Raw genomic sequence first — 24,897 nt, 5'->3', positions numbered from 1 at the left:
TCTGATACAGAAGCAAGCATATAGTCAGCAGGCCTGTAGGAAGCTCCAGGTGCTGAGAGAAAACCCAGCCAACCATGAAGACTACTCTCACTTTAAAGTCATAATCTACCATCTCCAGTGTGCTCTGAATGATGCCAAACAATTCTTTTTTTTTTTTCTAGTCCATTCACTCTCCCATTTATTTCACATCTTCTCCCTCCTTAAATATCCAACCACTTCCGCCATTTTCTCTCAGCTGATGACCTTGCTTCATAATTTCACTGAAGGGCAGGGGGAACCCAGAAGTCATTAAAGAAAAATTCTGCAAATTCTAAGCATTCCATCTTACCAAAATCTTTCTGGCTCATAATCGTCCCCATTTCAATAGAATGACAGCTACATCCTACCAGTTTCTTGGATAAGAAATCATGAAAACATCTATGATTCTTCTTTCTCTCACACTTCATACTAAATCTTTCAGAATATCCACTGACTTTACCTTCAAAATGGATCCATAATCTGACCAGCTGTTATCCTATATTCTATAAGCCAGTTCCTAAATGCTATCACTTCTCACCAAGATAGCAATAGCCTTCCAAATCTTCCTCTCTGCTTCTACCTTTGACCACCCTACAGGAAGTTGCTCAAATGCCACATATTCCGTGAAATCCACACTGACTATACTATCTTAAATTCCTTCCTAATCCCCAGGTAGCCCGCTTTCCCATTCTATTTACTTTTCTATAGTACTTATCATCTTTGAAGAGTTTATATTTTATCTATTATCTGTCCCCTTCGTACTAGAAATAAAAGATTCACGAAGTCAGATATTCTTTTTTGCTTTGTTCTCCAATATATCCCAGCATCCAGAACACCTGCATCATACATAAGTAGACACTCAAATTATACTGTAGAATTGAGAAAATGAATAAAGAATACTTAGATGAATGTTTCCAAAACTTTAGTGTGTATATTGTTATGTATTTAATTAATAATGTAGATTCCTGGGTTTTAATCCAGGCATCTTGAATCAGAAATTTTGAAGGTAAAACTCAAAAATATCCATTTTTAACAGACTTTTTAGATAAATATGATGCAGACAGTTTAAAACCCCTCTCAGAGAAACACTGTTTAAAATATTAATTGAAGTGGGACACCTGGGTGGCTCAGTCAGTTAAGCATCTGCCTTCAACTCATGTCAGGACCCCAGAGTCCTGGGATTGAGCCCCAGGGGACTCCCTGCGAAGTCTGCTTCTCCATCTCCCTCTGCCTCCCCCCCACTTCTGTGCATGGGCACACACGCACGCTCTCTCTCTTTCTCTCAAATAAATCTTTAAAAACATTTAAAAAATAAAATACTAATTGAAGTAAGTGAACAAAGGATGTTGAAAGGTCTATATTCCTTGTCCTGATAAGCTATCTCTCCTTATGCATTCCTTCCTTCTGCCAGTAAGTCTCCAGATATTCCTTACGTCACATTTTATTTTTATTTTTTTTCATGTTATAAAATCAGTGCTTGATACAATTACCATCTCCTAACGATTCATATATCAAATGTTTCCTAGTACTCCAAACCTGTTGAATCTTTAATGTAGTAATGCATGTGTTGATCTTACCTATAGATTACATACCATACATAAGTAACTATCATGCTTCATCTAAAAAGAGATTAATAGGATAGTGTAGAATTCATAGGATTTTATTATTTATGTTAAAAGCTTTCTAAAATCTCCCAAAATCTCCAGCTAACATAAAAAGAAGACATATGGCTTTTGACTCACTCCTTTTATTCAACATCTTATTAAGTCAGAGAAAGTGGATCATAGCACAAAATATAAAGAATGCTCAGGATGTCACTGAATTTTCACTCTATATCTTACACCATTATGTGACTCTAGGTTTAAGTTATAGACACCACTCAAACTAAAACACAGTAACACTTGACTCCTACAAGTTTTGGATCATCCCTAAGTGAGCTACATTATAATCGATTTTATAAGCTCTTCTATCAAAATTGTCAAGACATTTTCATACCTATTCCTTATTATGAGTCCCTCAGGAGTTTTTATTTGATTTATTTATTTGACAATATTAAGTGTCTATCATGTATTAAATATTAGGATACAAAACACTTTAAAAAATAATCCTTGTCTTTACAGAGCCTACAACTCAAGAAAGAGCCAAACAAATCAACCTGGATTACGATCCAAGTTCATAAATCAATGTTCAATAAATGTTATTTTTATCTCTTCATAATTACTGTTTTTACTATTTGTTAATAAACATTAATTATAATCCAAGTTATTTTTTGGTACACCCATCAAAAGCAAGAAATTAACATAGATACAGCACTATTAAAAATCTACAGACATATTCTCAGGTTACACCAGTTTTTCTACTAATGTCTTGTTTTATCCCAGGATCGAATCCAATCTTTTCCATTTGTGGTTCATTAGTCTTTCACCTTCCCTCTGGTGATCTAGACACTTTTGAAGAGTACTGCTCAGTCATATTGTAGAATGCCCCTGAATGTTCATAGAGACATAAAACTATTTCTAGAGACCTAACAGCAAATCATTCAGAATGGCTATCACAAAGGTATCTGGAGAAGTATTAGAGAAAAATCAGAGAGACAGAAGCCATAAGATGAAGGATTTGTGTGCCATGCCAGGAGTTTGAACTTCATTCTAAATACAATAGGAAAAATATAAGATTTGCTTTTCAGAAAGAACAACCTTCAAGTAGAATGCAAAAAAAAAAAAAAGTAGAATGGAGGATAATAAATAACTGTATGTACAAATCAGATCCAGCCACACCCCAGCTAAAGTTTTTTAATGGTATCCTACTTCATTTAGAATAAAATGGAACTCTAATGCTTTCAAAGTCCAGTAAGATTTGTCCCCTTTCTGCTCTTCTCACCTCATCAAATACAACTTTCTTTCTTGCCCAGGGTTGATTTAGTTCTGATGCTAGGAAATGCCAAGTTCTTTCCCTCCTGTAGGGTCTTTGCAATAGCAATTCCCTCTACTTGAAGTGATGTTCCTTCCAAAACTAATTCCCTTCTTAGATTTAAGCTTAAGTATCACCTTTTCAGTAATGTCTTTTCTGAACCTCTGGTCTAAAATTAGCCAACCAATCAATATCTCATACCCTCTGAACTTAATCAGTTCCTGATATTTTTCTTATCTTTGTTGTTTGTTAACCCATTCCCTTCACTAGAAATAACTCCATGAAAACATGCTACACAGCTCTGAATCTCAAGTGCTTAAAGTAGCCTTACCTGAAAAAAAACAAATACTCAGTACATAACTGTTAAAGTGAATAAGCAAACAAAAGGTTTTCAAAGTCGGATAGGCACAGAGAAAGGAGTGCAGACCTAGTGAGCGGGAGGAAAATCAGGGAGGCTTTAGAGAGGTGAAGGAAGACATTAACAAAGAGGTAAATTATAGTAACATAGACTAAATGCTATAACACAGGTATGAACACAGCTCTAAGGGAACAGAACGGATGTAAGGGTGAAGACTGATTTGGATAGGGCTGACATTTGAACAAGCTATGGAAGAATGACAGAGAGCATATTAATACTGATTTCATGGTACAGCATATACAAAACCTTACCATGTGAAAGGTGCATTTGAAGAGATATTCAGATTTGGATACTGCGTTAGTATAAGAAACGGCAAGGATTTAAACCCCAGAGAGAGGCCAAGCACCTTACAATGTGTGCTACTCTGAGACAGTGGTATGTCAGGATACAAATCCAGGTCTGTTGGATTCCAGAACATTCCAGAGCCAATGCTATTAGCAATGGGGTAGGCACGCCATTAGGGTCACATGACAGTGAGACCAGGAATTCAAAGTCAAACAATGAATATAGCGTATTTAACTGAAAACTTAATTTTACTTGAAGATGAAGAGAGGAAAATGGCAACCTAACCAGTAATTTATTTAAAATATTTTCATTTTAAAATAAACGCAGCTATACTGTGGTACAGAATACATGATATGCATGAATGTTTCTGAAAAATACAAACGGCTTCATTAAATGTTGTGCTTTTCAGTGGGGTACTACAGCCACAGTCCCATTCTTTTAAAAACATGTGTTGTCTTCTACCACAAGGGACACTTTGTTGGATGGAAAAATTCTTCCTAGACACATCTGGATCAGCTTATGACAGGTTTTGGAAGAATAATAAAAGAGGCTTTTCCAATTTGAATCTGTATCTATACTTGAACTCCCTAGCTGTTATATACATTTCTTAACAGAAATCTCAGTTGCCAACTAAAGGAGGGCCTATATTCATGGAGATCCCATAAGTTTGTAGTTCTAGACTAGACTCTTGGATCAACACAATGAACTCAGTCACGGTCCTCAGCCAGGAAAAGTGTTTAATAAAATGAGCAGAAAAAACTTTACTTCCAGTGGCCTTAATAACAAATAATATACACAAGAAAATAATTTCCTTTATTGTGTTAGCGTAATATGAGATAAAGGTAAGAGCCCTAAAAATAATAGCTTAATTCTTCATAAAGCTGCTAGCTAAAGAAACATGGTGATGTCAGGGTTGTGGATTTAAGAAGCTGTTTCTGGGAATCCTTCCAAATCCATTATCTATAAGAGGAATTTATCCAAATGGAACCTACTATCATCTGTCTAAGCTATGTTTATTTCATAATATCATGGAATGTTAGAGCCTAAAGGTATCTCAAACTTAGTGACCTGTCAGTCTAACTCATCGTACAGATGCAGAAACTGAGGCCTCAAGAGGTTAAGAAGTCAAATGTCAATGAAAACAGCCTATCACAGGCTGATCTAGAAACAATAAACAATATGTTTTTATACAGGACTTAAATAATTCAAATAATAGTAACTTAAGTAATTAGGTTTAAATAATAATAATAAAGCAAACTACCAGAACATTCCCTTCCTTAGAAGGTCCCTCCTTGAGTACCCTTCTCTCTCCACAGAAAAGACCACAATCCCTGCAGCTTATCCTTTCCTTGCCTGCCTTTATAGTTTTACCACACAAATGTTTCCCTAAATAATATGTTATTTAATTTTTCTAGCTGTTTAACATGACATAGAAGGACTCATCATAATTCTTCAGTGATTTGTTGTTCATTTAATTCATTCATATTCAGTTTTGCTGCAGCTTATTTCTCTGCTGTATAATGTTCTATTGTATGAATATAACCATTTGCTCATTGTAATACTGATGAACATCTAAGATTACTGACAGTATTTAGCTTTTACGAGCAGTGTTAGTAAATGATTTTTGGTGGACGACTTAGAGTGCAATCCATAAGAAATTTGCATGTTTAACTTTCAGTGCTAGTGCCAAAGTGTTTTCTAAACAATTTGTGCAAATATACACTCCCCTGAACAGTTAAAACTTGGTCCCTTGGTCCATGCCTTTGCCAAATTTTGAGATTTTCAGGTTTTTAAAATTCAGCCAATCTGGTGAATATGAGGTGATACTTCATTGTGTTTTTTTAATTTTATGTTCTCTGACCACAAATGAGGTTGAGTACTTTTCATACTTTTATTAGCTATTCACGCTTCTTCATTTGCATATGCTAATCCAAGTCCTTTGCACAATTCTATTAGATGGATATGCTTCTTACAGAATGTAGGAGTTTTTTTGTTTTGTTTTTGGCTTGATTTTAATTCTAGATTCTAAATCTCTGGGTGGTTTATATGTATTACAAATATGGTGTCTTTTAGTAACCAAAAGTTCTTTTTTGTTTTTTTTTTTTTTTTTGAGAGAGAGAGAGAGAGCACAAGTGTCAGGGGGAGAGGAAGAGGCTGAGGGAGAAGCAGGCTTCCCACTGAGCAGGGAGCCCAACTGATATAGGGCTCGATCCCAGGACCTCAGGATCATGAGTTGAACTGAAGGCAGGTGCTTAACCAACTGAGCCACCCAGGCACCTCATAATAACCAAAAGTTCTTAATTCCAATAAAGTCAAATGTATTAAGCTATTCCTTCATGTCTTAAGAAACTTGTCTCGCTCCTCAAAGTAATAAAAATAAAGTCAGTTTGGTGCCTTCATTCAAAATCTTTTTTTTTTAAGCTAAATTATATGTGTTAGGAATTTCAATGGTAATAGATGACATTTTTTTCAGAGGGAAATTTTCAGTGTTTCAACATTAAGTATGATGTTTGTTGAAAGTATCTTTTTCTAGTTTTTACCATGAATTTTATGAAAAATTTCTGCATCTCTTGAGATGATCTAATGATTTTTCTCCTATAATCAGCTACTGTAGGGAATTACATTCCCAATATACAACTGCCCTTTAATTTCTGGAATAAATGCAACCTGCTCATAAAGTAGTATCCTTTTTAGATATTGCTAGAATTGGTTGTAAATATTTTGTTTAAATTTTTGCATCTATGATCCTTAGCAAAGCTGACCTATAATGTTCTTTTCTCATACTGTTTTAGGATCTGGAACCAAGATGATCTTAGCTGTATAAAACAAATTGAAGAGTATCTCCCTTTTTCCATCATCAAAACAGGAATTTTTTGGAATTTGAATTGGAACTATTTCATTCTTTAACGTGGGAAAAAACTTGCCTATGTTACACAGTTAGTATTACTTAAATTTAATTGACATATTTACCATTTATTTTGTTCTCTCTTCTTGCATCTCAGACCTTCCATCTTGGATCTGAGAAAACTTTCTTTCTCCCTGAAGTACTTTCTTAGAGCACTCCCTTAAGGATTTCTTTCTGCTGTTGATGTAGTAGTCATGATTCAACCAAGAAGCAGAATCAGTAGGAGATTTGATACACACACACACACACACACACACACACACACACACGAGATTTACTACAAGGAATTGGTTTACATGATTAGGGGGCTAGCTAAGCAAGTCTGAAATTCATAGAAGTATCCAGCAGAAAAATTATGAGCAGGCCGAATCCATAGGCAGAGGCCAAAGCTGTCAACCATAGAATTTCTTCTCTCTCCCAGGGAAACCTCTGTTCTGAGTTTAAGGCCTTCCAACAGATTCAGACAGGCTTACCCAGATTATCTACAGTCAAATGATTCAAAGTTTTAATTATATATGTAAAAATACCTTCACCAAGATGAGCATTTGATTAAGTAACTGCAGATGTTAGCCTAACCAAACAGACATATCGATAAAGCCAGCACAAGGGGCAAACTCAGTTTTTTGGAGGGAAATGTTTTTATATCACTCTTATGATGAGGATGTCTTTTAGTTGCCATAAGATTCTAGATATGTTTTCTCAACACACTGAAGATATGGCAGTATCTTCTGGATTGCTGATGTGAACCCAGCTGTCAGTATATTGCTCCTTTGAAGGTAATCTATTTTGTCCCTCTTGTTGTTTTTAAAAATTTCCCTTATTAGGGGCGCCTGGGTGGCTCAGTCGTTAAGCATCTACCTTCGGCTCAGGGCGTGATCCCAGCATTCTGGCATCAAGCCCCACGTCAGACTCCTATGCTGGGAGGCTGCTTCCTCCTCTCCCACTCCCCCTGCTTGTGTTCCCTCTCTTGCTGGCTATCTCTCTCTCTGTCAAATAAATAAATAAAATCTTAAAAAAAAAAATTTCCTTTATTATTTAATGCTTTAGAGCTGAATATATGGTGTGGCTGTAGATTTCTTTTTATTTATTCAGTTTGGATATGTTGGACTTCTTCAATTCATAAAGTGGTGTACTTTATTGGTTCTGGTATTATCCTTTCAACTATTACTTCTCCTCCATTTTCTGCCCTCTCCTTTTAGAATTGATTAGAATGGCTTTAGACATTTCCACTCCATCCTTCGTGCCTATTAACCTCTCTTATATTCTCTATTTTTTCATTTTTCTGCAATATCTTCTCGATAATTTCTTTTTCAGATATATCTTCCAGTTTAGCAAATCTCTCTTCAGTTAGATCTGATCTACTGTTAAACCCATCAATTTTCCTTTCATTTCAATTACATGTTTCCTATCAGAATTCTATTTGCTACATTTTAAATTTGGTTCCAGTTCTTGAATGTTTTTATATCCTGAACATTTTTAAAGCTTATCTTCTATTTCTTTGAACACCTTAAGCATAACTATTTTATGTTCTATTTTTGATAATTTCAATAATTAAAGTCTTTGCATCTTTGCAAGTCAATTTTTGTCTGCTGTTTCCGCTAATTCTCATTCATGATTTGTTTCCTTGTATGTTTAATAATTTCTAGCAGTGAAATTTTTCTTCGGAATTATAGCGGGGAGAATACTTTGGTGCCTGGATTCCTCCAGAGAAGATGTGTGTTTGCCTCTGCCTAGGGCCTGACAGTGCTAACAACTTAGGATCACTTTACACTTGGCTTGAGTTGTGTCAGACCAAATCTGAAATTATTAATTCAGACTTCAAATTCCTGTACATGCTGGTGTGTTTACTTCTCAGAAGCACTTTTTCCTCCCCTCCACTCAGTACCAGTGCTTCAGAGGTACAATCACCAGGAAATGAGTTAAGGGAAGGAGCAAACTTATTTCTTGTTTACTTTTACACTAAGTCATCCCAGATTTGTGGGAGTAAGGTCTTCTAATACACTTCTCAACTTGGGAAGTAAGCACTGGACTTTGTCTCCTTTCCCCCGCCACAAAAAGTTTTCTAAATACTGCATTTAAAGTTGTTTCAGTATATAAGTTTACTCTGAATCCTGCCTGTGGTATTATCAGAAATAACAATAAAAGAAAAAAAAAAGAAATAACAGTTTACTTTAACTCAACTTAAAATTATACACTGCTCTCCTGGGTCCATGTTCTCTCAATTTTGATGCATAAGCATTGCTAAATAAAGAGAGAACCTGATGTGTTCTTGACCTATAATGGATCACAAATTTATAATAATGAATAGTAATCATTTGTACCTAATAAGTATTTTTGTATTCCTTCAGAAAGAGCAACAGTATCTTTGAGGCTTCATCTGTTGATAATTTTTTGCTAACTGATTCCTTTTTTTTTTCTTCTCCTTTTCCCCCAAGCTTTAGTATAAAGTGTAACTGGTAATCAAAAAATTACACATAACTGGGGTGCCTGGGTGGCTCAGTCGTTAAGCATCTGCCTTCAGCTCAGGGCGTGATCCCGGAGTCCTGGGATAGAGCCCCACATCAGGCTCTCTTCCCCTCCCACTCCCCCTGCTTGTGTTCCCTCTCTCGCTGGCTGTCTCTCTCTGTCAAATAAATAAATAAATAATCTTAAAAAAAAAAAAAAAACCCTACACATAACTAACGTAGATAATATGGTAAGTTTGGACATATGCATACACTTCTGCTATAATCACCACGATCAAGGTAATAAACGTATCCAACCCTTTCAAAAGTTTCCTCACATCCCTTTGTGCTTTTGGTTGTGCTAAGAACACCAACATGAGATATACCCTCTTAACAAATTTTAAATACACAATAAGATAACTGTTAACTATAGACACTATGTTATATAGTGAATCTCTGAAACTTACTCATCTTTAGAAGTTTGTGAAACTGTTAACAGGAATCTTAAATTCTTTCAGGGCTATCTTCAAGTATCACTTCTTAAGGGTCATAAAATGATATCAAGTTTGAGAATATGGTTAATTGGTGCATGTAAAACTATCCAAGTTGTCTATATAGTGGGTTCTAATTTAATTGACCATTTTAATATTTTACATTTAGCTTTTCTGACTGAATTTTATTTTTTAAAAATCCTGCATAGATTTGTATTCTATTGAAGCAATTGCTCTAAAATGAGGCAGACACTAAAATTTAGTAAGCTTCTACAAAGTGTTGTGCCCTGTGCTGAGGTATACGTGTATTAATTCACATAACTTTACCACAACCCTGTTAGGTGGTATTTCTATTTTAAAGAAAAAGAAAAGGATACTTATGAACAAACAGCTATTAAGTGATAAAGCCAAGATTTAACCCAATTCTGTTTGATTCCTAAAAAAATAAAAGCATTTTGTAAGTATATAAATTACTGTGTCTGAATTACATCTAATGAAAAGACTAGTTACAGTCTCATGGTCAAATGTTAAGTAATAAGTTAGACATTCTATCTACCCATTCAATTCTTGACCCCCGTATAATCTGATCTTCACAATTCAGTTTAGACAATGGGCAGTAGTACCATCTCTGGTACTATCTACCAGATAAAAATACAAAAAGGGTACGTTATTTAACTCAACAAGCATGCACTAGAAGACTAGTATAGGACTACACTGTGCTGTATACTTCAGCATTTATAAAGACCATCTCATGATCCTCATACTACCTTGGGAAGCAATTCAGTCTAATACTGGAGCCCTCGAGGGACAGAGCACCAAAAGTAACCCATTCTATCTTTAGAAATTCACAAAACATCTTGGACCCTGAAACCTATCAAACCTGATTCTGCTTCTTCTAGGTACTGGAAAAATCTAACCCTTTCTCTGAGGTAAACCTTCACATATAGAAGGCAGTTATAGCCCCCACAGAATATTTTCTAATTATTTTTTAAAACTTCCTCAGAGTATAGATAGTAGTATTGGTTTTGTCACCATCAAATTATATGACTTTTTTACTTTAAAGCTTATTTCACGTCACATGGTATTTTTTCTCTGAATAGTCCAAAGGATGCTATTAGATTTTCAGCTTCTCAAGGGCATTACTGAATTTTTATTCATGTTTGTATCCTGGCACTGAGCAGTTTATGGCCCATTGTAGGTCTTCATTAAGTGTTGAATTCACATAACTTTAAATTTAAATTATCATGTGGAATAAGAAAAAAAAGTGTTTAGAACTTAAATTATATAAACAGAAGCTAAGATAAGTCTGAATTAAGAGACTTGCTATGATCACACACTGGAATGAAAGAACTAGTACTTCTAAACATTCTGAATTCTGATGTTAAACTACGTGCTTTTTGAAATGGCTTTTACATTTCCTAAGCCAAAAATTAAGATACTAGTATGACAATGAATTTTTTTTCTGAATTTTAAATTTATGACAGCTGGATTACATTATAAACTGAATTACATTAGGACTGCCCTACAAAAAATATAGTTTGTTTACCACTACCAAGCTACCATAAAAAACTAACTCCTAGATGCCTTATATGAAACTAGTCACATTGGTTTCCTAACTGTACAAATGAATACTCTTCCTCTGACCATCCGATTAGTACTTTCAATGATGAATTTTTTAATAACAAAATTACCTTTACATAATTTTCTGGAGTGCCGTGCCATAGATAACTATAGAGTTACAAAAGAAAGAAACATTTCTTGTAATTCTAGAACAGACATTACTCAAGGTTTTGACATACTTTTGATAAAAGTGATAAAAATGTGTTACGCATGTCTGTTACATTTCTCTAATACTCTGTTACAGAAGGAAATGTGGAGGTCCACTCTTACCTGCTTGAAAAGTTGGAGGTTAACTGCAGTTTCCAAGAACTGTTTCATCAGACTTGAGCGGTGCTTTACAAAACTCTCCTCACAGAAAGTGATGGGCTCACCCTAGATAGAAATAAAGATTCTTAGGGTGTCAATAGAAAGTCAGAGAGAAACAGTCTCTTTAAAAAGGCACATGGAGGGTCATGGAGGAAGTGTAAGACACAGAATCAACTTCAAGGTGCTGAAAGTCTAAAGGGAGTCAAACAGACTCTTAGACATAATAGCTGAATTTCAGCCTCGGAGAAATATTCCTCTACTGACAAGCTTCTACTAGAACTTCCTAATCAAGGATCCCTGGGGTCTTAAAATTGCTCAGTTTTACTTCCTCAAAGTAAAAATGAGTCTCCTAAAAACAAAGGTTTAATATTATTAGATTGAATTATGAGTATTAAAAAGAGTATACATAGCTGAAAAAAGTCAACAACTGCAGTTTTATCCTAATTAGAAAACATTCTTTCTATAAAAATTGCTGCATGTTTTTTGTCATTTATATTTGATCATTAATTTCTTTTTAAATTAATTAAAAGTTCTTACAATAACATTCTCTTCATCACTTCACATACAATTCTGATTGGATACTTTCTAGACTAAGTCCCACTTTATATCTGCCTTAATTTTTCATATTTTTTAGGTAACCATAACTTTGCAAGTGTCTTCTAGTAGCTTATGCTCCTTTAGCTTGCTCCTCCTCCAAATTATCAAGAACTTAAACTCTGAATACAGATTCTACTCATTCCATTTATTCCCATACAGGACGTCAGAAAATTGTCACTCACTGGCTGATCCCTACCACCTGCTACTTCCCTCAGTAGCCTGAATGGTCCTCTTGCCCATCCAATACATGTGAAGATAAGTGATCCAAATAAATATGAGATAATATGATCCAAATGAAAACTGAGATAAGTGACAATGATTCACTCATTATAATGAATCCTGTAGCCATCTCTATGTTGGCAGTAAAAAGGAAAAAAGCTCACCTTCTAACAGAACTTTGAAAAAATATCAGTTATAATTTAATTTTAAGGACAACTCAATGCCTTGATTACAGGTATCTGTAAATAAAATTCTGAAAATTGGCTCCTGCATAAATAAAATGAAACAAATAATTTAACAGTAATTCAACTGTTACCGCTGGCTAATGGAAGCTAGATACTATGGATCTGCCCTGTTCAAAACAGTAGATGTTAGTCACATGCAGCAATTTAAATTTAAATTTATTAAAATTAAATAAAACTAAAATTTCAGTACTTCAATACATTAGCCACATTTGAAATGTTCAACTGCCACAAGTGCTCAGTGGTTACTATTAGATAACACAAATACAGAACATTTCATTTATCACAAAAAGTCGTCTTGAACAGCACTGCTACAGAAGAAAACAAAATTCAAATTATTAGCAAAGACAACCAATAATCTATTAAAAGTTGTCATCTAATATCAGCCACCAGCCAATACCTCATAATAAGCTGCCATTATGCATTTTGATACTGATTATTGCCATTCTTAAGTGCCATAGGATGATTTTAAATTATATATTTTAAAAATTAGATTAATTTACATAAATATATTTTGTATGATCAAAAATCACTGTATTTGCCACTATCATAGAATTTACAACTTAGAATCTATTGGGGGGACAACAAACAGGCAATCCTATTAAAGAGAAAGGTCTATTGTTTTTGCAACCCTGGTATCAGCATTATATCTAGTTACACTGGGAATGTTTTATAGGTCAATAAACAAAGTAGCAAGTAAGCTAACCTTTGCTTCTTATCACTTATTTTCTTTTAAAAAGTAAATACAAATTTTAAAAATAAATAAAATTATTGTTTTTAATGGCAGTTCCAACTATACCACAATTATTACAAAGTGATCAGTACTACTGATACTTTTAGTTTTTATTTGACAGATTTTTCTCCAAACATGTGAGTTGTATTTTATTAGCATCTGTGATTTTTCCAGAAGTTGTCATTAACACTGCAGAAGTCTTTGCTTCAAATACAAAGGTCTATCTTCAACTGAAATACTTGTCAATTCAAATATAAAACTCTATCTCCAACCAAAAAGTTTAGACTTTCTATGTTACAATCAAGATTTCTTTTGACTGGAAGGAGTGGAGGACAAGTGAATAGAGAATCTCAAGGTGAGGGAAAATGTATGCGAGGAAAGTCTACTTATACGTTCTTAAGAGTTGGGCATAAATTAGTTTTTAGCCAATGTGAATTACGCTGGCAGAACTCTGTCCTCATTAATCTTCCAGCAACTGCTTTCAATCTTTCAAGAGAAATAGTAAAGAGAAAGTTCAAATATGCTGTCCATCCAGTTTTAATAACACCAATCATAGCAAAAGTTTTCAACTTAACCTTCAAATGATTAACATAGCCTGTTCACTTAGTCTCTGATAATAACAAAAAAAACAAAACCCTGACATATACTAGAATTTTCTCTCAGGAGAAAGAAGAATAAGTCTTGATTAACAATGCTCTAAATTTTTACATATTAATACACAGGAGTCTCAGTTATTGTCATGCTGGGGTGTATGCTATCAAACAAATTATAAATGAGTTCTTTTAAATCTGAGTCAAGTTGAATGGCATGGTAAGGAACTCTGCTTAGGATCTTCTGATTTACTTAAAATCTGGTTAAAAATCAGGTTTAGGATTGAATGGTTTCCAAAACCTTTTCTTGCTCCAAGTAGAGTGACTGTATGTCCAGTGTTGCCCAGTTAATTCCCAGTTTACTGAAGTATAAAAGATTTCATTAGGGGTACCTGTGGCTTCACAGAGGAAACCTGAGCTGGTTTTGAAAACTAATGGAAGCCTTCTGAAACAAAGATGGAAAATACAGTCTTGAGAGAGGCAGGGATGGGCAAAAAGTGGGTAGTGTGTTTGCGATGGGTATGCATTAGAGAAAGCGCCAGACGAAGATAATAAAAGACTGGTTGAGGCCTAGTGGCTAATGGATATGAATTACAGAAAGTACAAGAGAGAAATAAAAGGTAGGTTAAGCCATATTGGAAAAGGCCCAGGTTATATTCTAAAGTTATTTTCTTAAAGACATCAAGAAGTGATGTGTCACACACAGAAGTGTCTACTCGATGAAGTGACAAGATTGTATGTTTTAAAAGGAAAGTTAAGGGCACCTGCGTGGCTCAGTCGGTTCAGCCTCTACCTTTGGTTCAGGTCATGATCTCATATAGGTCCTGGGAAATGGAGCCCTAAGGTTCCCTGCTCAGTGGGGAGTCTGCTTCTCCCTCTCCCTCTGTCCCTCCCCACTGTTTGTGCTCGCTCTCTTTCTCTCTCTCACAAATAAATACAATCTTTTTAAAAAATAAAAGGAAAGTTAATAGGCAAGAGGAAATAATGGATATAGGCAGACCAAGTAATAGCGCAACACAAATCTGGCAAGAAAAGATGAACCAGGCAGTAGAAAGGAAAAGTGATGACTACCATTAGTTAACGTTGATAAGGCACTCATTACTATTACTGATAATAATAACAATAGCTAATATTTACATAATGCTTATTATGGGTCGTACTTTCTAAGCACTTTACATGTATTAATTCACATAAGCCTCAAACTTACTGTTGGCTTTCTTTATACATGAATAAACTAAAATATGCGGAAGGGTTAAGTAACTTGCTCAAGATTATGCAGTAGGTAAGCGGTAGAAGCCAGATTCAGATTCAGTCTATGCCTTCAAATTATCCCATTTCTGAGTATTCAAGACTACATGAAATGTTTTATTTTTTCCATATCATGTAACAATTTTACTGCAAAATCAACAGGACTGTTTATCAACTGATGTATAGCAGTGGTTCTCAAAGAATGGTCCAGGGACTCAGGCCTTTTCACAGGGTCGGCAACATCAAAGTCATTTTTATAACAATGCTAAAACATTATTTGCCCTTTTCACTTTTATTTTCTCATGAGATCCAATGGAGGCTACACCACTGGTGATATTGCAACAGACTGAAAGCACAACCAAATATGAGAACCCAGTCCTCTTCTTTTAAGCTACGTACTTTTGAAAAAATGTAAAACGATGCCATTCTTCTATTATTTTTTGTTTAGAAATAGTTATTTCTCATAAAAATGTTTCATGTTTATCTGCAGTAGTTTTGTATTAAATAATAAATAGTTAAAATATTTCCAGTTTTAATTTCTAATATGGTAAACAGTGAAAGACATAGCCCACATAAACAAAAGTTCTTTAAAGTCCTTGATAATTTTTACAAGTGTAAAGACATCCAGAGACAAAAAGTTTAACAACTACTGATACGCAGAAACGAGACAAGCAAGGGTCAGAAAGGACTTGTGGATTTCAAGTTTGAGGAGCAAAAGATGGATGATACCACTTATTAAAGACCAGAAATATAAAAACAAACCAGATTTAAGAAGAAGTTGATAAAATAAATTTTGGCATATGTCTTCGGTCAGATTCTAAGTTGAGCCTGAGACAAGGATTCTTGTTTAAGTGATTTGTTGGTGGAGAACTCTCAGGAAGTAGGTATTAAGGGAAGTAAAATAGGGCCGAAGAAAAAAGCCAAGCAACAATGTGATTTCAGCTGGAAATCAGCCTTAGTTTTAAACCTATGAAAAAATACCAAATGTACTGGCAGAGTTATTCCCGTCTTGAAGAAAGGAGGCCAGTTTCTTACACCTTTATCAGTCAGTCATTAAGCATGGTCTTACCTGGTAGGAGGAGTGGGGAAAAGAATGGAGGTGCCTGGCGAGGCCCTTCCTACTTAGCCAAGGACAGTTTTTCTCTGAAAAGGATGCCAGCCAGTATAGGGGATCTGGTCAGGGCACCAACAATGTCCATTATGGCATGGTTAAGGCAAGCAAGATGCTTGAAGGCACGTGGACAAAGGTGGCACCCTGCCAGAAACTCAAGTTTGGAAAACTTCTTTAATATATATTTAGGAATTACCTGCATAGAACCAAGCATTAAGGTTAAACTGACGACTCTACTTAAGGAAAAAGACTGATACAACTGAGAAGTACACATCTATAATCCAATATATTTTCTAAAAGTTATATTGTTCATTGACACAAAAGGAAGTAAAGAAGTATATAGCTCTGTGGAAACACAGAATAATCATGTAGAAACATAAAAATGTGGAAAAGAAAAACTCTTCATGGTAAAAAACAAAAATTGGATCCAAATAAAATCAGTTTTAAAAAAATCTGATGTGATGGTAAAGCTACTGAATCTTTTCCTCCATGGAACAGTGATGAGGCAACAGAAAGGAACTAAAGCTAAAATCGTTTTGACAGAATGTCACACAAAGGACCATGAAAGGATGTAAGAAAAAAATACAATTTGTATTAGGGTAGGAATGAAGTTCTTATTACAGAGAAGAGAACCAGACTTTTCAGAAAGGAACTGCCAACATTACCTGCCATTAAAGTATTACATTAATCAACAAATACATACTAAGAATGAATCAACAACCTAATGGGCATTCTATGATGAGGCTTGCTAGGTAGTTTGCTATTAATAACAGTAAAAATACCAAAGTTCATACTTGATTTACCTGTTAAAACATATAAATCAGAGCAGATTCAAGTTCAAGATTATCCACAGAATAACAAATGTCACACTCAGTCCCTTGTATAATGACTAATAAGTGGAAAGGATAAAGGTACCATTAGAGCCAGTGTGCTGGAAAACTACATGTCATATGTACCTAGTGGTGTTTAAATAAGAACCATCAAGTAGTTGTGGCAGAAGAATGACTTAGAAATGCCCTCCAGTGGTATAAATCTGGCCCTATGGAACACATCATTTACCTCGCAAAGTCTTAGATTCCATCTTCAACTTAAAGAAGTAAATTCTCCCTCCTCTGAAAACCCCGAGCCTTTTGTATCTTTCTTTTAGCATTTATTTTCTAAGTTGTATTAACAGTTATTTTTATAGATCTTATCTGTGCATTTTTGAGGTCTGGGACTATATCCTTATATATCTCTGCATTTTTTACTCTAATACTCAACATAGTACTTTGATTTTCTGAGCGTTCAATAGCTATCCACTAGTTAATATTTTTTTTGCAGGATAATTAAGACACTAGAAAGATATGGAGGAGATGGGGCTGTTTTTCCTACCCTACTGTTATGTTCAGTTTCAAAGTGATTATCATCAAATTAATATTATATTTTTGTTTTGCGTGTTTTTAAGGATGGATATTTTTCAAGTTCTATATTGTCTTCTAGAGTAGGAAACTTTGCAAGAACAAGAAACTTAAACATAGACTAGATCTTTATGCTTTAAGGATATATATGACTTAGTAAGGATTCATATTGAAAAAGAGAATTAAGGTGTCATGAAGAATGATACTACATAAAAATGTGAGATATAATAAACAAAGCATCAACACAATACTTATTCAGTTCCCTAATACACTTGGGCCTAATACATAATGTCACTGTTATATAACAAATATAAACAAGCAAAAATGTCTGCATAATGACGGTATATTTAAATTTTTAAATCTCTTAAATACTCTGTTATCAGTTCTCTCAAGGGAATAGTCACATACATTCAGGTTCTCACAGAAAATAATATTAAAATATTTTTCAGATTATATAAAATTCTTCTTCCAAGTATCCCAGTGCTATTATTATGTAAGGTACCACATGTCTACGCTCACGGTTTATTAACCATGAAAACATTTCTACTGCTGAAAATTATTGAGGAGAAAAAAGACTTATATTTAAATCATAAACCCTAATCATTATTTACATGAAAATCTTCTCTCTGTACATATTATTATGAGTTTGTCCTAAAGTTATTAGATCTGTCTTGAATAAAAATAGCTATCAATGTTTCATTTGCCTATGATTCAGCAAGTTCAGATGGGGAAAGAAATTGATTTTTCTAAATTAGACACAGCTGTTTCTAGCACTGTAGTTAAATTTGAACACTTAAAAAGATTAATGAAGCAATGTATTAATTTTATACATAATATGAAAAATATACATTTTTCTTTCCCACAATTTAAAGAAAAACACTCTCTATTCTCATGAAACATATTACCAGTAATATAAAAACGAAACCCTTACTATTAGAGTCCCTAGCTCTACCTATCCCATAGTAGTGGTGCAGAATTTTTACATTTTTGCTAAAGCAGTTAAGCAAGGTTCCTTCTCTGTTAAAAAAAAAAAAAAAAAAAAAAAAAAAAAAAAAGAGCAGAAAAAAAGTGCCATAAAAGCAACCATATTCTATCAGAAGCCCAATACACAACAAATATTTCCTTGGTTACAACCATCTCTAAAGTCAAAAGGTCCATACTCAAGCTTGGGTAGTGAGATGAATGGACGCCTAAAATGTTTTAGTAACTGTAAAACCAAGAGGGGTGAGCAAATGTACTTTTTCAACTTGGATTTTTAAATCTGTAACAAGTTGACAGTTACAAATCTGTTAAATGGAAACTCTAAGGCAAAGATTTAGTGAAGGACCACTTAAATTATGGATGCCAATCCTGTGCTTAAATTGTTTCAGTTTAATCACAAAATATAACATTATTTCCCGATAATGTTTAAAGGAATAGAATCCAAAAGGACAACACTTCCGAATCACCAAACGGAGGCCTAGATTACTAACCAATCTTTATTTTAAAAGGAATTCACTTTTTATCCATTAGCAAGGGTCACAGCAGCCCAGAAAGGCGTGAGTGATTGAAACGAACGAGGTACCCCAAGTATTCAAAGGACCAGATCTGAGTGTTACTTCTGCTCTTAGACAGATAATCAAGTATATGCCTTTGAAAGTATTAAGCAGTATTTTAACTCGGCAAACATTTCTTTAGCATTAGCTGTTGGTCAAAAATTGACTTTTTATTTGTAATAGCTTGTGACACAAATGACACACAGAGGTGCAATTGATGACCCTTTATTAGTTATTTAATACAATCACTTAAAAGTATTCTCATGTTTATAACAGTGTTTTTGTTTTGGGGAATCAGAGGAGGGCACTTTATTTTAGTGTTGTTAAAGGGATTTTACTCCCCAAACTCAGTACTTCTAAAATGTCATTTTTAATAATAATAGCTAATATACAAAGCATTGATTATATGTCAGACACTGCTCTAAGTCACTTACATTTATGAACTCACTTTATCCTCTAAATAACGCAAGAAGAATTACTACCCTTTTTAAAGAACACATGAGGAAACTAAAGCACTAAGAGATTAATTTGCCCAAACTCAAACAACTAGTTAGTCACAGGAGGAGGACCTGAACCCAGGCAGCCTGGTTCTAGAGTCTGTATTTTTACCACTTGTCTTCAATCCATTTAGCACATTACTTTGATCTCACATTTTTGAATTCTTAAAAAGTAGCTAACTTGCTGCTGGCTAAAATCCCCCCAAATCAGAATATCCGTTGTTTTATTTAAATCACTTTCCAACAGCTTTAGGGAATTGTATATTTTTCTCTCTAATTCAGTGCAGGCACAATTTATTTGTCAATAGTGCCAGTGTATCATTGAGAAGGTGTAAATGAGGAACTCTGAGTAACAACATAGAGTTGCCGCTCAGACATTCTAAGGTTTTTTTTTTTTCAAGATTTTATTTATTTATTTGACAGAGATAGCGCACGCGTGCGCGCGCGCGAGAGAGAGAGAGAGAGAGAGAGGGAGAGAGAGAGAGAGAGAGAGAGAGAACACACAAGCAGGGGGAGTGGGAGACAGAGAAACAGGCTCCCAGTGGAGGAGCCTGATGCGGGGCTCGATCCCAGTCAATCCCAGAACACCAGGATCACGCCCTGAGCTAAAGGCAACCGCCCTGAGCTAAAGGCAACCGCTTAAGGACTGAGCCACCCAGGCACCCCTCAGACATTCTAAATTTAAGTTATAATAGAAGTTCCTCTTTGGCAGCATTTAGCATAGGTATTTAGTATTTACATTTGAAAATGGACATTCAAATCATCCCGAGGGCATTCTCCTCACAGGCCACATCCGACTGGCTCCCCAGCAACACAACAGAAGACTGAGGGAGGAGGAAGGTGCAGTATGAGCAGAGGCAGTTACCCCAGGTCGACAAAACCATAAATGGAAATATGTAGCATAAATAACAAATTATTTCTCCAATTTATATACACACCATGGGATGTCTATACCATGTGCTCCTTTTGAGAAAAGTACTAAGACTGTATCATTTGTTCAGCCTTTCCATAAGTGTGTACAGAATGCCTTCCATGCATCTTCATTTAGAAGAAATGTAAGTTCAGGACATTTATCTCAATGTGAGTATGATACAGTAACGGAGGCGAGAGAGAGCAGAAACATGCTACACACAAGAGTGGGACTGCAGAAGAATAGATTCAAATGCAGGCCCCACTATTTACTAGCTGGAGAACCTTAGTGAGGCTATTTACATTCTGGGCATATCATTTTCCTAATCTTTAAAATGAATAGGGTAAGGGTCTTTCAATGCCTGGTACCCAGCAGGTACTTAAAGGTCAATTATTGTTTTAATGGCAACTAATAAATTATGAATTTCAGTAAAAATAATAAAAGAACCATAATAAATAACATACAAAAAGGGAGAAGAAATGTGTTAAAGAAAGTACGTATAATCAGTTCATAGAAAAAAAGGGTCAGTATAAACTACAGCTTCAAGGATCAGGAAGGAACTAGATGGCCATTAAAAACAAGAAAGATAAAAGCAATACCATGAAGAAAGAACATTTTTTGTAATAATTTGGAATGTTTAGAAGCCTGAGAAGCGTGGGACATTTGGAGCCTAAGGCAGAATTCTCTGAATTGAGGTTAAAGTTTAGGAAAAAAGTACGGACAGACTGCCTGCCCATGGTGAGGGCCTTGAAGGACAGTCATAGCCTAATCTACAGGTTTAATTTTGGCAATGTAAGAGAAATAACATAATAAGAATGGTTTGTTTATATGTGTGTGTGTGCGTGTATGTGTATACACATAATCATGAAATTTTGAAAAGTAGTACCCAGTTAAAGAAGTTGTAATCATTTAAAGCTATTTGGTAATTTTTTTTCCAGTTGTACTCTAACAGCTAGAGGATACTACTGAGATATTTTTATGAAAAGAGACAAAACCGTGAAATAATTGTAACTTCTAAACATGGCTCTTTTTTTAATATCAATCAGAAAATATGTTAAAGACATATGCCCATTATGTAAATGTCCAAAAAGAGTTCACAAAATAAAAAGTAAATGTACTTTTAATAAATTAAAATATAGAGTAATTTGCAAAGATAATGCCTAAATGAAATAAAAAATATTTTATACACAACAGAGATCATTTTCCTTAAAAATTATTTCTTTTGAAAATATAAAAAGAACCTAAATATATTTAGTATACTTTAAAAAAATTCAAGCTTTCATTCAAGATTGAGTCAAAAGAAATGTAAAAACATACAGAATAAGAATACTATCCCTCACTGTATGGTGACTAACATAATATAATAAAAAAACATTAAAAAAAAAAAGAATACTATCCCTCAACTTCCAGAAAGAATTAGCAGTAAAAAAAAAAGAAAACACCAAAAAGAAAAAGGAGAAAGGCAGATAAGTTATCAAACAAGTTTATAATAAGATGTGATCGATAAACAGGAAAGATATTCTCTGATGAAATTATATATTTTCCTGCAGAAAGTGGGAATCTGGCTTTGAAGATTAAAAAAAAAAAAAAAAAGCCAAAGTCATTGAAATCTTAGACCCCTATCTGCTCAACTGATAATTTAAATCATTTAAGAAAATTTTCTCTTCAATTTGCTTTTCTCAAATCTGAAGTCCTTCACAAATTTAAAACAGAAAAGGAAAATGTAGACTGCAAAGATTAAAAATTATTTAAATGAGGCAAAATTTAAGTTAAATTTCCCTCCTGTATTGTAAACTTGAAATCAACCTGTTTTAAAAAAAATTGACAACCAGATGATTTTACAATTTTATTAGTATAGGTGACTGGTTTCCAGTCTTTTAATAAACGAGGCCATGTAACTGTCAATAATTTTTAAAGACTCCCCCATGTGATTACCCCATATGTATACTATGTGCAGTATTATGACTTCTACAATGCTTTTAAAAATAGACACATATTTCAAAAAGATTAGCATGCGAATTAGACATATCTACTTCTCTAGAGACAGCAGTTGATCTGCCTATCCATTTAAGGGCTCCTAGTAACTCAGTAACTCCTCAGAGATGTAAGAGCCACTGCGTGGGAATTACTAATTGAGAAGTCAGTTTAGGAAGCGTATAACCCATTCACGTGTGTTTAGTGTTTCATAGTTCATGATAGGGTTCACACACCAATTCTGAAAAGTAGACAGGTAAAGTATAAGAATTCTCATTTTCCAAATGAGAAGATCAAAGTCCAGAGAAAGCAAGGAAATGGGTCAAGGTTACACAGCTTAGGAACAGTGGAATTCCTACGAGATAGCATGTCTTACTACTTACTACTAACTCAATGTTTTTTATCCATTACAACTTACTCATTTGGTCATGAAAGGGCAGTGTAATTATTTTCATTAAAATCAGACTAACATATTTAACCAATAATTCAGAGAGAGAAACAAACATATTTTGATTTATACCTTTTTGGACTATCTAGAAACTTGGCTGGCTACAATTTTACATAATAATCATTTTTAGGATATTAAAACAAAAAAGAAATGTCAAAATGAGCTAGCATATGCTAAATAGATAAACCCACTCAGAAAAGTGTTATGGAACAGGAAGATGATAAATTTCCAAATACTGAAAAATTTGCAAGCTCCAATATTTTTGAATTTTCACTTTGTACTGTCACTTCTAAATGCATCAGTCTATAAAACCCAACTGTCTGGTTAATTTCTTAATGATCTTAAGATCAGGTAGTTAAATTAAAATTCATTAACACAATTCATTAATTAGTTAAGAGGTAAGCCAATTTAGAACAAAACATAAGATGATGTGCCAAAGAATGTGGGAAATAGTAGCTAAAGGTTACTAAAAGAACTAAACCGAATAGTCAAGGAATTGGACACAGAACACAATGTCTTAAAGCACATTATTCTGGATTTTAAAAGACCTTTATGATACTTTTTTCATGTGTGATATTAAAATGTTTCTTTTTTCTGCCCCATTCTAAAGAACCATAAAAAAGCAGATTAAAATAGGGATGAAATAAAACGCTTACAGGTTTGTATCTCAGTGCATCTCTGTAGGATCCAAACAAAGCAGCCTGTGCCCTAAGAAAGGCCCTAGCTACTCCATCACCCGTAGCTGTAGACTGCTTCTTCAGTTTATTTTTCAGGGCCGAGACCTGCATGACAGAGAGGAACAGTTAAATTAACACCTCAGAAATTGGTACAGCGAGGTACGAACCCAATCAGCAGGCAAACCACAGTGTCTGCAGGTCAGCCAAAAACTCATCCTCCTCCCTGATAGCTTATCTTTTTAACTGCAGAGAGCACCTGCTGGTCTGTTAATTGAAAGGAAAGCAGGAGCCCATAGTAACGTGCTAATGCAAATTGGTTTATGCTCTCTTTTTTTCCCAAGGCCTCTTGACATAAATAAGCTTTAATTATTTTATGGTAAACGGCTTGTGAGCCACTTTTCTGCCGATTTTTAGCAATTACAACATGTGTCTACTTGTTTTCAGATGAAGCCGGTTGGGTATCGTTCATTTTTGCCATGTAAGGTTATTTGTTACAGGTCCTCCAGGATCACTTACCATTTAATTTTCTTTTTGGAAGCCTCATTTGCATATGTAATTTTCTAGTCTTTTGTTGAATAGTTTTCACCATTATTAGACAAAAAGAGGGGGGAGAAGTTAAAGTGATTGAGAACCTACCATGAGTAGAGAATCACGTTATGCACATGTTATATACACTGTCTCATTTAATTTTTACAGCCTTCTAAGAAAGACATTCATATTACCATTTATGAATGAAGAAACAGGGGCTCAAAGATGTGAATCAGTTTGTCCTCACTATGCAGATAATACACGGCAAGACTGAGATTTCAACCCAGTTCTGTCCAGTTTTTTCTACCACAGTGTGTTGGGTTTGAGTTCAATGTTATTGCCTTGTGAACCAGTAATCCGATTAAAATAATGCTTTTAAATCCAAGAAAAATTTATTACTTAGGACGTTGCATAATTTTTCAAGGCACCTAAATTTGTTATAATTTTTCATACATTTCCATCCTTCAATTTCAGGTTCTGTGTATTTTAGAGAATGCATATTATTTATGAATGGCCCTTACTTAGATGAGCATTCTGTGTGTATAATCATATTTTTTAAGGGGAAGTGATGTGATATGTTCCTATCATCTAATTCACCTGACCAATTCACACAATATAGAAAACTACACTCTCTACACTTAAAAAATATTGGTGCTCATATACATTCCTCATTGATGCTTTACATGGAAACATGAAGTCACATAAAACTGTTTTTTCAAGAAAATAAAACCGATGGGAGAAATTGTGGTTGGATTGTTCCCTCAACAGGGCATATTCTGACCCTTACGAAACCA

At 34.4% G+C, this 24,897-nt stretch overlaps 1 protein-coding gene across 2 annotated transcripts in view; it reads right to left on the bottom strand.

The window, feature by feature from the left end:
• Positions 1–24,897, bottom strand: part of DENND1B (DENN domain containing 1B) — a 243,538-nt gene that overhangs the window by 51,340 nt on the left and 167,301 nt on the right. For both annotated transcript variants that reach the window (XM_045787733.2, XM_045787734.2), the window contains 2 exons: positions 23,555–23,680; positions 11,362–11,463 (listed from right to left, as the gene is read on the bottom strand). In XM_045787733.2, the coding sequence (XP_045643689.1) occupies positions 11,362–11,463; positions 23,555–23,680 (228 nt within the window). The remainder of the gene's footprint in view (positions 1–11,361; positions 11,464–23,554; positions 23,681–24,897) is intronic.

This window comes from Ursus americanus, chromosome 2 (assembly GCF_024610735.1).
Source record: "Ursus americanus isolate L20-20 chromosome 2, mUrsAme1.1.p, whole genome shotgun sequence".
NCBI classification, from domain to species: Eukaryota; Metazoa; Chordata; class Mammalia; order Carnivora; family Ursidae; genus Ursus; species Ursus americanus.
Note: the sequence above shows the minus strand (reverse complement) of the source record. Positions and strands in the feature narration are given on the sequence as shown.